Below are 14,012 nucleotides of genomic sequence, written 5' to 3' on the forward strand. Positions count from 1 at the left end.
ACTGCAACCCCTAGAAACTGCACCCAGTTTAAAATTGAAAACTCATCTAAATTAAAACAACTAGATACTGCACCACAATTCAAATATTTCAATAGAACCAGAACTTCCTCTGTTGACGTCCTAGTTTGACAAACAGCTCCCAGAATTCTTTGACCTACTTCCCATGAGCATCCTTCCAGAAATTCTCCTCCCCCAAGTAGTTAGGATATGTCATCTCATAGTAACGAAAAACAGCTTCTATAAGTCTTCAATCTAACATATAGAGCTTAAGTCTTCAATTTCTTTTATTTCAAAGTTGAATAACGGAAAACTAAATTGTGCAATTAACACACTCCTCTTGAGCAACAAGCACTACGAGAAACCTACAACTAAAACTCAACTAGAAATACTACAAATGAAAATGGCAAAATTTTAACGCAAAAAGTTCTTTTCTTTGCTGAAAACAAGAGGGAAAAACCAAGACTCCAAACAATTTCACAATCCACACAAAATCACCAAAAATGATTTTAGTACCCCTTGTCCCATTCTAGGCATGCGAATATGGTAAAAAAAGTTTCACATCCTCATGCATCTCTTAAAACGTAACATGAAGCCAATAATCAAAGCATAATGACACATCTAGAGTCATCCTCTACAATCTCTGGCCCAATAGGGTTTCACCAAAAAAATGTTTCAGTCATGGAAAAATACTATATTTACTGATTAATGACAGGAGCTATGATGGAAAAACAGTAGGCCAAGGCTCTCTTGGAGAAGTAGATGCAGCTCCACTTTTGAATACAAGATATTGAAAGCTACTCTCTTGTCAAAGATGGCTCTAATACCTTGTGACATTTAAGAAAATAATAGAAATATGGCTCATTTGACAAGGAACAACTGCTATCACATGCCATAGTGATGAAATATTAGAATAATATATATTTTGAAGAAATCTAGGCTAGTAGAATGTTATTTAGTTTAGCTTGTAAGAAACCTACCAAGGTGGTAGCTTCTTTTTGCATTATTTTTAATATTTTGTAAGAGGAAATCTGAACATTGGCTTTGTATGGATGGATTATTATGGTTTCCTAATTAGGCATTAGAGCTTAGTTTAAATAGACTAAGGGACACTTGTAATGGGGGACTTTGCTGAAAGAAAATGAATATTATGGGTTAATTTCTCGTTCCCATTCATCTCCCTTTTTCTGCTATCGATGGAGTTCCCTACACGTGGGTTTCACGCGCCCCACAGGCCATCATGCAAAAGCCTCCAAAACATGATTTTCTGCATTTTTTGTGGTGTTTTACGAGGTTTCCCCTGTTCTAACCAATTTGATAGACCTGAATCATTATCTAAAGCTTAGTTTGGGGTAAAATTTCATCTTTTAGGCTTCTAAAGCTGCGTTGGTAAGGCCACCCTCTCAGAACCTGTTTTTTTCATTGTTTTCTATGTTTCACATAGTTCCTTCAATTCACACCTATCTTATGTGCAAGAAATCATTTGTGACAGTTTAGTTTGTGTTTATCATGTCGCATTACTAATAGTTACCTTGAGGAATCTCGCAAGGCTCATAAGGAATATGGGGATAAAAAATTTCAAGAGCTCAAGGAGTATATGAATAGTAAGGTTGATGAAATCTTAAAAGCTCTCAAGTGTTTGGGTGGGAAAAACTTTTTCAAGACCTAGAGAGGATCATGATAACTTTATGGCACTAGAAAATAGTACTCTCATCAAAAAGTCTTCACCTATGTCAGTTATACAAAAAAAAAAAAAGATACTAACGGCATTGGTGGTCCTAAAATTGGAAGCTTAGCTATGGAAGAAGTCAAGGCAGTGATTGAGGCTAGTACAAATGTTATTAAGAAACAAGAGAAGGAGGTTGATTCAAAAGAAATCTCCATGAAATATGAAGGCATGAGTCTTGAATTGAATCAAGGTTTCAAATTGGTGGTCAAAGATCTTGAGTCGTGGGCCTCAGAGATTTATCAAGTTCAAGATCTTGACAAGAGCAATATTCAAACTTCATTAGATTCCTACTTCAAATCATCCACATGCCACTCCATTTACTGCAAATGTTGTTTTGGTTATGAAAGAACATATTGTTCTCCCATTTGAAAACAACCTATACAACTACCATGTTCATTGAGAAGGTTTTCCAAATCATTATGATCAGATTGCTTTCTCTCTACACAGTCATTTTCCATTATCTTGTACGTTGGAAACTGGAAAGGATCTCTAGATTAGCTGCTACTTCGAAGGATACCCTACATCACACTTTAGTGGAGTTACATCAACTTTTTGCCCTTTGAAGGAGAGTTCCATCAAGCAAGGGAAAAATGATAAAATATAAGAATAATATATTTTGAAGAAAGCTAGGCTAGTAGATTGTTATTATTATTGCATTTTACTTTATTTTGTAAGAACGCTACCTAGGTGGTAGCTTCTTTTTGTGTTATTTTCAATATTTTGTAAGAGGAAATCTGAACATTGGCTTTATATGGATGGGTTATTAAGGTTTCCTTATGAGACACTAGAGCTTAGTTTAAATAGACTAAGTGGCACTTGTAGTGGGGGACTTTGCTTAATGAATGAATATTATGGGTTAATTTCTGAAAGCTCCCTCTGTGCACGTTCTGCTCTCCCCTCTCTCCCTTTCCTCATCTCTCTGTTTCTCATTCTCCTTCATCTCCCTTTTTCTGTCTGTTCTGTGTTACATCACATAGATTACTTTTTTTTTTTTTGGTGACTGGGGGACAAAACTTAAATTAGATCCTGATGTTCCTATGTACAAATCAACTCCTTAGCACCAATTTTTCGTCACTCAAATGACAATCTGGACTCCCTAATTCCTAGCTGAGTAAATCAAGTCCATACATGAGAGAGATTACGTTTAGAAAAATTGTTACATATAACAACTTCTAGAACTTACTGCCATCTGAATGCCATAACTAGACTGCCCATCAGCACAATTTCTGCTCCTCAGAAACCTCAGCAAACGAAGGGTCTGTAAATGTCCAGACCCAGCCATCACCTGGCATGCATAAGTATCAGTGATAAGAGCCTTAACCACAATCTCAATAATCTGCCAGTTTCGGTGGAAGGAGGGAATTGCAAATACCACAGAGAGGGAAAGAACGATGAGATGAAGGCATATCTCCAATGTGCCACGATCAATGTATCGGGACAGCCCTTTTGGCAAAGAATTTCCTCTTGTGGAGGAAATAGGCTTGATCTGCAAGGATTAAAAAAGTAAAACTAAAAAACTGTAAGGGAATAAAATTAACCCTAATCATAACTAATAATATCATGTACAGACCTCATTAAGAAAGTACATCGCAAAATCATAAAGTAACTCCTGCGCATTTTCATTTCTTGTTCCAGCAAACACCAGCCCTGCCATGATTAACAATGTTAACAGCTGTGCAACAAAACCTGTCTGGGCTTTCTCGTAACAACTTGAGCTTTTATGCTGAATAGGTTCTGGACAAGGTATTAAAGTGCCTTTACAACCAAGCAACTAAGATTTCAATCCCCCCTGCTCTACTCTCCAATCAAGTTTCAATTAAAGATTATCGTTAGTCAGGGCGCATGATTTGTTTGCGGAGAACACAAAGAGCCTTTACATGAGGAGCATATTAGAGGCTAAGAACTACAAAATAAAACCATTCATGAGCGTTATATTAACATATGTAATGATGTGCCACGAGATGAATACAATGCACATCTGTTCTTTTTACTACTATCCAGAATAATTGTCCAAAACTGTTCTCTCTAATATTAAAATACAGCTTCAGGCAATAAACTACTTGTGAGGTCATTTAGTGAGACTGAGATTTGAAACACTAGTATGAGCTGTTGCAAATACCGCAAAGAGCATTTTCTTACCAAGAGATATACAAGCTCCAGCCACTACATTAACATAAGCCTGTACAAAAGCCTCAGCATCCATATCATCAATGTCATTTACATCATCTCCAAGGACTTCTACACCATTTCTGACAATCTGGGGAATCAGGGACTCAACCCAATCTTTTGAGGGATGAACACTACAGAAGAACAACCATAAAAAAAATGGATCAAAAGATTGACAATCAAATTCAAATTATTGCAAACAGTCAAAAAACTGCACAAACCTGCTCCACATTATTAAATTTCGGGCAATGACACGAAGCATAATGAAGTCTGGCCTCACATATTGCAACTCAAACCGGGTATTAGGAATTGAAAGCCTTGACACGATAGCCTCTGATCCTGTCTATGAAAAATCACAGGCCAAAATCACAACATCTTCATGCAAATCTACAGAAAGTCTTAGATTGAGACAAGGCAAATTGATAAATGGCTTTTTAAGAGATGGACTATCAAGGCCTTGCTTGAGTTCCACCAATCCTAAGATTAGCATCTCATCCAATCAGCACCACATTGAGTCCTGATCACCTAATCCCACAAAGAAGTATGCTCCAAAACCAAAGCATTAAGCCACCAGGGAGATGGTGTTAAATACCAAAGTACTTGAACCCAATTCTCCATCATCCTTCAACCTACAACATATCTCCCAACTAACCAAGCAATCTCTTTTACTCTCACCACCCCAAGACCCCAGTTCTTTCTCTATCAATTAGATCTTTCATCCATAGAAAATAAAAGGTATCTAGGCATATCTGTTTCCTCATATTCCAACTTCTATGAAGTTGCTTTCTGTCATGCAGCATATAAAAATCATTGTTTTGGACAATATAAATGTAGAAATACTTTTTTTTAGTATTTGTTAGTGGATTTGCTCTTTCTTTTCTTTTTTCTTGCTATAGTGGAGATAATCACACGTAATGATAGGTCACAGCCAAGGAGTCCCATATAATCTCGTCAATCTTCTTAGCCAACCCCACCACAATCTTAAACAAAGAAAGATAATTTAATGGAAACAAGAAAAGCAAGCCTGAATTAAGGTTTTCCTGCCACAAGTAAGCCTCTTTCTAACTCTCTAATATTTTTTAACACTACACAAAAGAGAATCCAAAAAGGACTCAGCATACAGATTGCCAAATGAAGGAATAAGTTTAGGACATTATACCACTGCCAAAACAGCCAACTTGACTAAATTACCCAAGAATTTATCCTGACTATTACTCCCAACCAACACACATTTGAACAGATTGATGCAGAGATCAAATACATCTATCAATTATCAGGAAGGGAAAGAATGGTATCATCTACAAATCGTAGATGAGAGACTTTCAAACTCTCCAACCTATTATTGAGGTTTGCATTAATCCTCTCTTACTTGGAACTCCTAGTCAACATAAAACTCAAGCCATTCATCACAATAATTAAGGCTAGAGATTAAAATAAACTTCTCATCAAGAGCTCTAGATACTTAATATAGAGTGGATTTGCTGGAAATACCTTCAAAAACATCAACGCTAAAGCAATTGTAGCTCCAGGTGCAGTGACATCAATATTGACAGTTGTTCCATCCATCATCTACAAGGGAAAAAGGTGTCAATAATAGTTATTTGGCAAGAATTTCAACCAAAAAAAATAACACACTTTAGTTCAGTTGATTCATTATGCTTAAAGAGAGAGAGAGAGTTTACAAAACCTGCGTTGAACTGCGATTTTCATCCATTGCCAGTGTTGAGAAATGAGATCCTTCCTGATGCAAAAGGTTAATAATGTCATGTGGAAAGAAATAAAGTAAATTTAATGCACTAATGGTAGATTAAAATATTGTTTTCACTTAGACTATGCAAAATGGAGAAAGAAATTTTGGGTTTTCATCAAGGAAAGATAAGGAGTGGAGAATTCAAGAAATTAGCAGCATACACAGTAAACTTTGCCACCAAGGAAAAGAAATAGTTGATTCACAAATGTGTCCATGGAACCAAGTGCATCTTCTCCCCGCCCTTCAGACAACATAACTCAGTTTAAAAAAAGAAATGAAAAAAAATTAAACGCAACCCAAGAGCTGTTAATTGTTTAAGCATTTATACCTAAGGCAACAAGACCAAGGGCAAATCCTGCAGAAACAGAATGGCCTTCCCGCTCAAGAACATTGTCACCTCCACTTCTGCGGCCAATTTCACCCTAAAAATATGACATGTAGTTCAATACCAAATATAGGGAATTAAAGAAACAGCCCTCAAATGATAAATTAGGGTAGAAAATGCATCTCTGCAGAACTAAGTTCAATCATGAAAGCCATTTGATTTTCTTCTGTTGAGGCAGGTTTAACAAATAGGATCTCCATGAGCCACCCAAAGACAGTCATGCCAAGCAAACTACATCTTTTAATAATTGACTAAAAACTCCTGTGGATGATGCAGATAAATTGAACCTCCGACACCAAAAGCTAATTGAATTTAATAGAAAGAGGAAAAGGAATGAGTGAAACCCAAATGACATTAATCAAAAGAGTTGAGTAAATACAACCAAGGTACTAAAGATCGGACTAGTCATTGAACTGCTCAAGCCAATAGGTTACGGGTTAGTGGTTCAACATGGATTGAACCAGGGGACAACCCGAAGGGCAAACCGATAATGATTAAAAAAATACAATTTAAATAAAAAGACATCAATCATAAAAATATTCAAACAAATCCAAGATTAATCTATAATACAAGATACAAATACAACAATAATTATAGAATTACAACCATCCAAAAGTCTAACAATAATAAAATGCAACTTTCTAAATATTCATTTTTACAATTACAATTTACAACCCTTCAATCATTAAAAAGTCCAAAACCAATCATCACTACCACTAAAATCATCAACAATGAGAGTCATAATTCATAAATGCTAAGCAACAATTAGACAAATGAACAACAGCAAATAAAGGAAGATTAAAACAATTAAGGCACAATTAACTTAAAAGAATACTGAATCTTTTAAGTTCAAATTTACAATTAAGGCCCTCTATTCGAAATTCAAACTACAGACAGTGAAATTTAGTTCAATTGCCTTGCCCTCCATTGCCCCGCTTTTTAAATTTTCAAGTTGAATTTTTTACTTTTTATTTAGTTTTTACAATTTAAAAAAAAAGTAAAAACAAAAAAATTTCAAAAGTGACCCGGCTACCAGGTTGACCTCGAGTCAGACTAGGTCAGTGGCTAGCTAATTTAGGTGGAAACCCAGCCCGGAAAAGATACCGGGTCACCAATTCATGGGCTAAACTGGCCAGTCCGGTCCGGTCCGGGTTTTCATACAATGAATATAACAATCAGTTTTGAAATACATGCTATGTAATGAGCATACTCAAGAGAAACACGAATTCAATAGATAAAGATTGACTCAATAATCCAAAGAAGAAATAGACTTGTGGATAGTGCAAACAGCACCAGCTACAACAATATCCATTTACACTTTTCCAACTTGATGACATAAAAATTTCATAACTTTGGGGGGAACGGAAACCTTCAATTTTTTTCAAGAACAGAAGGCGATAAGCATATGTACCATTAAAATCTGCATAGTCTGTGGGTGTGCTGAACCTTCGTACAGAAAACCCACTGATATTAAGGCTGCCGACTGGAAACAAAAGGTGGCAAGTTGAAAAATAATCATCAGGGTGCTATATTAATAATAATTAATATTAATAAAGAATATACTATTGTATACAAGCTGAATTTTTATTGAAGAATAAATCACGTCTCCTTTTCTCAAGTCTCAACTCTCAATTGTATAATCACAGCAGGACAAAGGAAAATACCTGAAGGAGAGTTGGAACCTCTAACTCTGGGTAGGAAGATGGATGCCGGGCAGGAATATGAACATGAAGGCTCTGAAAAGTGTGCTTAATCAATTCAGAACATTATAAAATGTATGAAAGGGGGAAAGTGTGAAAGGTGATGAAGTTATGCACTCCACAATAGAAACAAAACAATGTGAGCTTGAATAGTTGTGCACTTATGTGCATGTAGAAAACAATCATCTGTATGCATATGCACTGTGAGGAGGGAGAAGGGTAGGGAATCCAAACGAGCAATTTGAAAGTCCAATTTTGAACCCCACCACAATTGAAATTTAATATTCCACTACAATGTCACCTTATTTAAATTTAATCTTAACTTATTTTAGCAGAGACTTAAAAAATATTCACTTGATAAGATTGTATTAGGTAGAATAAGCATTAAATTGAGATGACAAATAACATGGTGAATGTTCCAAAGGAAACAGAATTTCCTTATTAATTTATCATCAATTAGACACATCAATGATTCAGAATAGTTGATAATGTTAAACCGATCAGCATTTTTCTACTGTAAGACCCCATTTTCAGATGCCACTGTTTTAGTTTCATTAGACTCAATTGACAACTGTAAGTGTTTTCCATTAATATGACAAGTCATAAGTGCTTAACATGCACAAGAGAAAAACAACGCAACCCATGAGAACATATTGACCTCAACAATGGAAGTTTTTATGATCATCCAAGCATTTTCATGATTTCCCCAGTTCATTGTCATTTCATGCCAAGAAGTGTAATTTCCAGACACATTCTTTATCTAAACCACCTAACAATTCTCAATACTCACAAAGAATCAATCAGATCAACACATAGCAACATTAGGGGAGCCCTAGAAGCACCTAGAATATTTACAACTCTTCTGAGCATTAAAAAAGTCATGCATTTCAGTCACAAATTACTATGAGCTTAAAGTCTTAACGTAGTTGATTAGTTAGTTTCATTCATTTAAGCACTTCAGTTTAATGTGTACTCGATCAGAATATAGTCCCATACTAAAAAATATTGAGATGATACTGCAAGAATTTAGCAAATCTGTAGCATTGATTTTGGGAAATGTTTCTACACAGGACGGCCATAACAAACATGAAGAAACAATATCAATGCACTTACAAAATTAGTAGATGCCTGGATGGAAGAATGTCACTGAGAAGTGAGGATCATGTATATTTCAAGCTTAGTTTAAACAATTCTTCAACACAACAATTATAAAGTAATCTACAACCGTTATAAACATCTTTTCCATCACACTCAATGCTACAAGGTTATCATTTGTCTGTGGACCAGGATCTTCCATAAATGCTTTTTTCTTTGGAATTGGGTGGGAGAGTAGCATAATTTATCACCTTTGATATTGCTGGTTGCATGGTACCTCTATAAGAAGCTGCCAGACCAAGCATTAACCCTACGGTTGTGCTTTCATGCTCCTAGGAATTTGAAGTGACAAAAAATTTATGTCAAACAGTAAAACAGAGATTATAATAAAACAATAAGAAGGAAAAGATGGAAGATTTGGCACCAAGTTCAATAATTGTTAGATTTCACTTAACATGCACTATTTTCCAAACATCAAAATAAGTTCCCTTTAAAAGTGTCAGTTACAGCATTTATCCGGAAAAAAAGGTGGGCCAATTTGAATCCTGTAGTTAGATGCTAGAAAGATTAGCTCATTAGATACACATAGAAAGGCCATCAGAACAAGATACTGAAAACCAAGATATGGTGGGTGCATATGGCACAAACATAATCCATTAAATATCAAAACTAAGATAATTGTTGTATTATCCCTGCTCAATTCCCAAGATTCATGATATTCTTTAGATTCATATCTTTCAAATTTCAAATTCTGCTGGAGAGAATTGAGAGAAAGATAACAGAGGCTTTATTCTGTCCAGCTTAGGGGAAAAGAGGAGCGCATATTCTTCTTAGTTGAAAGGTCTAGAGGTTTAGGTCTTGGAAATTTGCTGTCCAAGAATTTAGCAAATGACTAGACCATCAACCTCTGAAGATTATCCACTACTACAGCACCAAATAATTCAGAGCAACTACAATTTAGAACAAAAGACATTTTTCAGCCACAGAATCAGTTTCTTCATTCCATTTCATTCTAAATACCAAATGGGACGCAAGTAGATTCTCTTTTAAGCCTATTGAGAAATCTGAAAATCCATCTAGTCAAATCCTGCATCTGGATTCTGCTACTCAATAGAATAATAACAAGTTTTCACAGTTCTTCTTCACCGTACGTATGCAATGTGGAATTCTAGTCATATCCGATAGTCAACTCAAATTGTTTCCAGAGATGTTCAAGATGAGTCTTTCTCCAATGTGCACAACAGTAAATTAAGCAATCCCATCAATATAAAGAAGTAAATAAATTAATATTTAAGATAACCAAGAAAACAGTTGAAAAACAGAACCTGAGAAAAATACTGATATATATCTGTAATATTCAAGACACGCAGGTATCCATGCAATCCTAGAGCAAGGAGAAGTCCAGCATGAATAGAGTTTGGCTCCTCAGGTTTATTGTATATTATCCATGTTCTTGACATTTTCCCCTGAAAAGAAAGAGATCACATGCATCATTAAGCGGCCATCTGGTTTTTATTATTCTCAGTATTAATTGTCTCTTTCTATAACTTTTATTGTCAAGAGACAACAGTAAACAAAAAACATATTTCGTCTATAATTTTTTTCCATTAAATTCTTTGCTTCATCCAGCTTATAAATCAAACAGCCAACAAATTAGAATCCATAATATGTCATCACATGGGCAGAATATAAATCCATCTAATACAAGCAACATAGTTGTCAAAGTTGATTTCCTTCTACTGACAAAAGAAGTAAATTCCAAAGAAGCAAGAATGGTTGCAAAGAGTATTGTGAAGATGTTGTATTTATTGTAAATATTCTTATCTGATTATTAGGAGTTAATAGGATTTATTAGAATTATTAGTATTTATTTGCCATTTACTTGCTGGTCTCCTAGCTTTGTGTGTATATATAGTCTCCTTATCCTACTATTATCATCAATGAAAAATCATATTTCTTCTCTCAAAAACCCCACATGGTATTAGAGCACATTAGATCAGAACCCTTGCTCGTTTTTTGTTCTGTCGCATGGCATAGTTTCAGACTAGTAGTTGATGGACAAAACCCTAATGGTGGATGAGAGGTGCTGTTGGATCTCACCGCCAGCCAAGGAAGGACCAGAGACCTCCAATCGATGCAACCCCAAAGTTTGGCGTCCATTAACAGGTGTGGCAGTCACATGCGCCACTCGTCCAGTCTGTGTCAGAGGGAGAGTCCGAGGGCGTGGCGGCGCATGGGGAGCTGTTTCCGGCAATGACGACTTGTTCTGGCAATGATGGACCATTTCTGACCTGGTCTCAGCATTTTACTGTTGTGGGTCTTCCAAGCCTTCACCTTGTTCGTTGAATGTGTGTACTATCAGAACAAATTGGACCTAAAGAACACAAATACCCAGAAATTCCTAAGGGAAATAGGGCTTCTAATCCTAAAAGTGGTATGTCTTGGTCTTCTTGATCTGATTTGTACCCATTTTCTCATAAGCTTTCGACAATGGATGATGAAGCTTGCAAAATTGTCATCAAAAGTTGTTGAATCTGGTGCAATATGTGTCATTCAGATTTCACAGTCAGTCTCTGGCTTCTTGGCACAAAGAGATAATTTTCTTCAAGCCTTAAAAACATCAAGGGCTGAAACATTGTGGATTGTTGACTCTGGAGCATCAGATCACATGACCAATAACCACCAATTATTTTCTACATATACTCCATGTACTGGAAATTTAGAAGTCAAAATTGCATATGAGTTTCTTACTCCTATTGCAGGGAAAGGGAGTATTCGTATCTCTGAATCTATCACTCTAGAATCTATTCTTCATGTACCAAAATTAGCATACAATTTGTTGTCTGTTAGCCAACTAATAAAGCAATCTAAATGTTGTGCTAATTTTCTTCCAACTCATTGTGTCTTTCAGGATCTATCATTGGGTATGACAATTGGACGTGCTAAAGAGTGCAAGGGACTCTACTTGCATGAGAATGCTAGAATGAGTCACCATCAAGCCACTAATGTATGTAACTCTATATCGACCTCTAAAGACACAAATATTCTGTTACGGCACACGAGGATGGGGCATCCTAATTTTCATTATTTATCTCGTTTGTTCCCAAACCTTTGCCTACCAACCATGATGTCAAATGTGAAGTGTGTGAACTGGCAAAGCACCAACAAACATCATTTCTTAGAACACCGTATACACCCACCAAACCATTTGCTATCATGCATAGTGATTTATAGGGTCCATCCTGTATCCCAAACTACACCAAATCAAAATGATTCATGACCTTCATCGATGATCATACTCGTGTTTGCTGGGTGTATCTCCTAAAAGACACGTCTGAGACTACATCTGTATGTATCAATTTCTTTACCATGATAAAAACCCAATTCAACACAAATACCCAAGTTCTACATACCAACAATGGTCCTAAATATTTTAACCAAGTCTTGAGTACCTTCCTTCACAAGCATGGCATTGTCCATCAAAGCACTTGTGCCCATACACCCCAACAAAACGGGATTGTAGAAAGAAAAAATAGACATATTCTTGAAGTGGCTAGGGCCCTCATGTTCACCCATAATGTCCCAAAGTTTTATTAGGGGGATGTGATCTGAATTGCAATCTATCTAATCAATCGAATGCCCAGTCGTATTTTGTCTTTTGATACTCCTCTCCAAAAATTGCAAAGTGTTTTCTCCACATCTCATATTGAAACCAACATTCCTCTTCGTGTCTTTGGGTGCACAGCCTTTGTTCACATCTATCAATCTAGTAAACTTGGACCTTGTGCTATAAAATGCATATTCCTTGGTTATTCCCCTACTCAAAAGGGATACAAATGTTTTGATCCTATTTCCAAACACATGTTTGTAAGCCTTGATGCTACTTTTTATAAAGATATGCCCTTTTACCCCAATTCTACAATTCAGAAGGAGAGTATAGGTGAATCTCAGACTTGGGAACAAGAGATTAATAAAGAACAAGTTCTTCCTTATTCTTGGTCCATACCAGCAGAGTCATTACCACCTCAATCACCAAAACCATCACTCTCATCTGAACTACCACCATCACTATCTCTTGTGCCGGTCACAGAAGATAATTCAACATCAGGGGGAGATATAGAGAGGCAAAAAGACAAAGGCTTGTTGGTTTATTCTCAAAAGCATAAAGCCAAGGAAGAAGAGCAACTTGTATCTGAAACACCAAAGGAGTCAGAACCAATGGTAGCTCCTAAATCACCTCAGCAAAGTCCTAAACAGGCAAGTGATTAATCTAATCTTGATTTACCCATTGCTCTCAGAAAACAACCTCACTATTGTACTTTGCACCCAATACAAAAGCACATATCCTACAAGGCTCTTTCTCCAAGTTATTGTGCTTTTGTCACTAGTTTAGATAAAGTTGTTCCCAGCAATATCGAAGAGGCATTGGAAATACCAGAATGGAGAAATGCAGTCATGGAGGAAATGAAAGCCCTAAAGAAGAATGGAACATAGGAGATTGTTCAGAGGCCAAGTGGTAAGAAGCTTGTAAGCTACAAGTGGAGTTTCAACCCAAAGTACAAGGCCGATGGTACTCTTAACAAGTTAAAAGCACGCTTGGTAGCAAGAGGGTTTACTCAAACATACGGTATTGACTACAAAGAGACTTTTGCACCAGTGGCAAAATTAAATACCATTAGAGTTCTCTTATCCGTGGCAGCTAATCTAGAATGGCCACTTCATCAACTTGACATCAAGAATGTTTTCCTAAATGGAGAACTAAAAGAAGTTTACATCACTCTACTACCAGGATTTGATAAAGGCAGAGGTGATCAAGTATGCAGATTGAAGAAATCTCTATATGGCCTAAAACAGTCTCTTAAGGCATGGTTTGACAGATTCTCAAAAGTCTTCAAGCGAGAAGGCTATAAGCAAGGATTGTCAGACCATACAATGTTTGTTAAAGTTGAGGGAGGTAAAAAGTGTATCCTTATTGTATATATTGAAGACATTATTCTTACAGGAGATTATTTTGAGGAAATCACAAGAGTAAAGGTTGTTCTAGGCAAAGAATTACAAGTAAAAGACATTGGTGCCTTGAAAGGAAGTATATACTTGATCTTTTGAAGGAAACAGGTATGTTAGGTTGTAGGCCAGCTGAAACCCCTAACATGGTTCTAAAGAAAACGAAGCCTAAAGAAGAATAAGGAA

General features: G+C 36.2%; 1 protein-coding gene across 4 annotated transcripts in view; it reads right to left on the minus strand.

Moving 5' to 3' along the window:
- Positions 1 to 14,012, minus strand: part of LOC129294403 (anaphase-promoting complex subunit 1) — a 46,030-nt gene that overhangs the window by 12,686 nt on the left and 19,332 nt on the right. For all 4 annotated transcript variants that reach the window (XM_054932745.1, XM_054932746.1, XM_054932748.1 and 1 more), the window contains exons 17-29: positions 10,148 to 10,288; positions 9,074 to 9,154; positions 7,692 to 7,763; positions 7,439 to 7,510; positions 5,971 to 6,064; positions 5,804 to 5,883; positions 5,580 to 5,633; positions 5,384 to 5,461; positions 4,114 to 4,235; positions 3,866 to 4,026; positions 3,297 to 3,373; positions 3,099 to 3,212; positions 2,910 to 3,011 (exon numbers count right to left, since the gene is read on the minus strand). In XM_054932745.1, coding sequence (XP_054788720.1) covers positions 2,910 to 3,011; positions 3,099 to 3,212; positions 3,297 to 3,373; positions 3,866 to 4,026; positions 4,114 to 4,235; positions 5,384 to 5,461; positions 5,580 to 5,633; positions 5,804 to 5,883; positions 5,971 to 6,064; positions 7,439 to 7,510; positions 7,692 to 7,763; positions 9,074 to 9,154; positions 10,148 to 10,288 — 1,248 coding nt within the window. The remainder of the gene's footprint in view (positions 1 to 2,909; positions 3,012 to 3,098; positions 3,213 to 3,296; positions 3,374 to 3,865; positions 4,027 to 4,113; positions 4,236 to 5,383; positions 5,462 to 5,579; positions 5,634 to 5,803; positions 5,884 to 5,970; positions 6,065 to 7,438; positions 7,511 to 7,691; positions 7,764 to 9,073; positions 9,155 to 10,147; positions 10,289 to 14,012) is intronic.

The sequence above is a fragment of the Prosopis cineraria genome, unplaced genomic scaffold (assembly GCF_029017545.1).
Source record: "Prosopis cineraria cultivar Desert tree isolate PC_DT_omini unplaced genomic scaffold, ASM2901754v1 PC15, whole genome shotgun sequence".
Lineage (NCBI taxonomy): Eukaryota > Viridiplantae > Streptophyta > Magnoliopsida > Fabales > Fabaceae > Prosopis > Prosopis cineraria.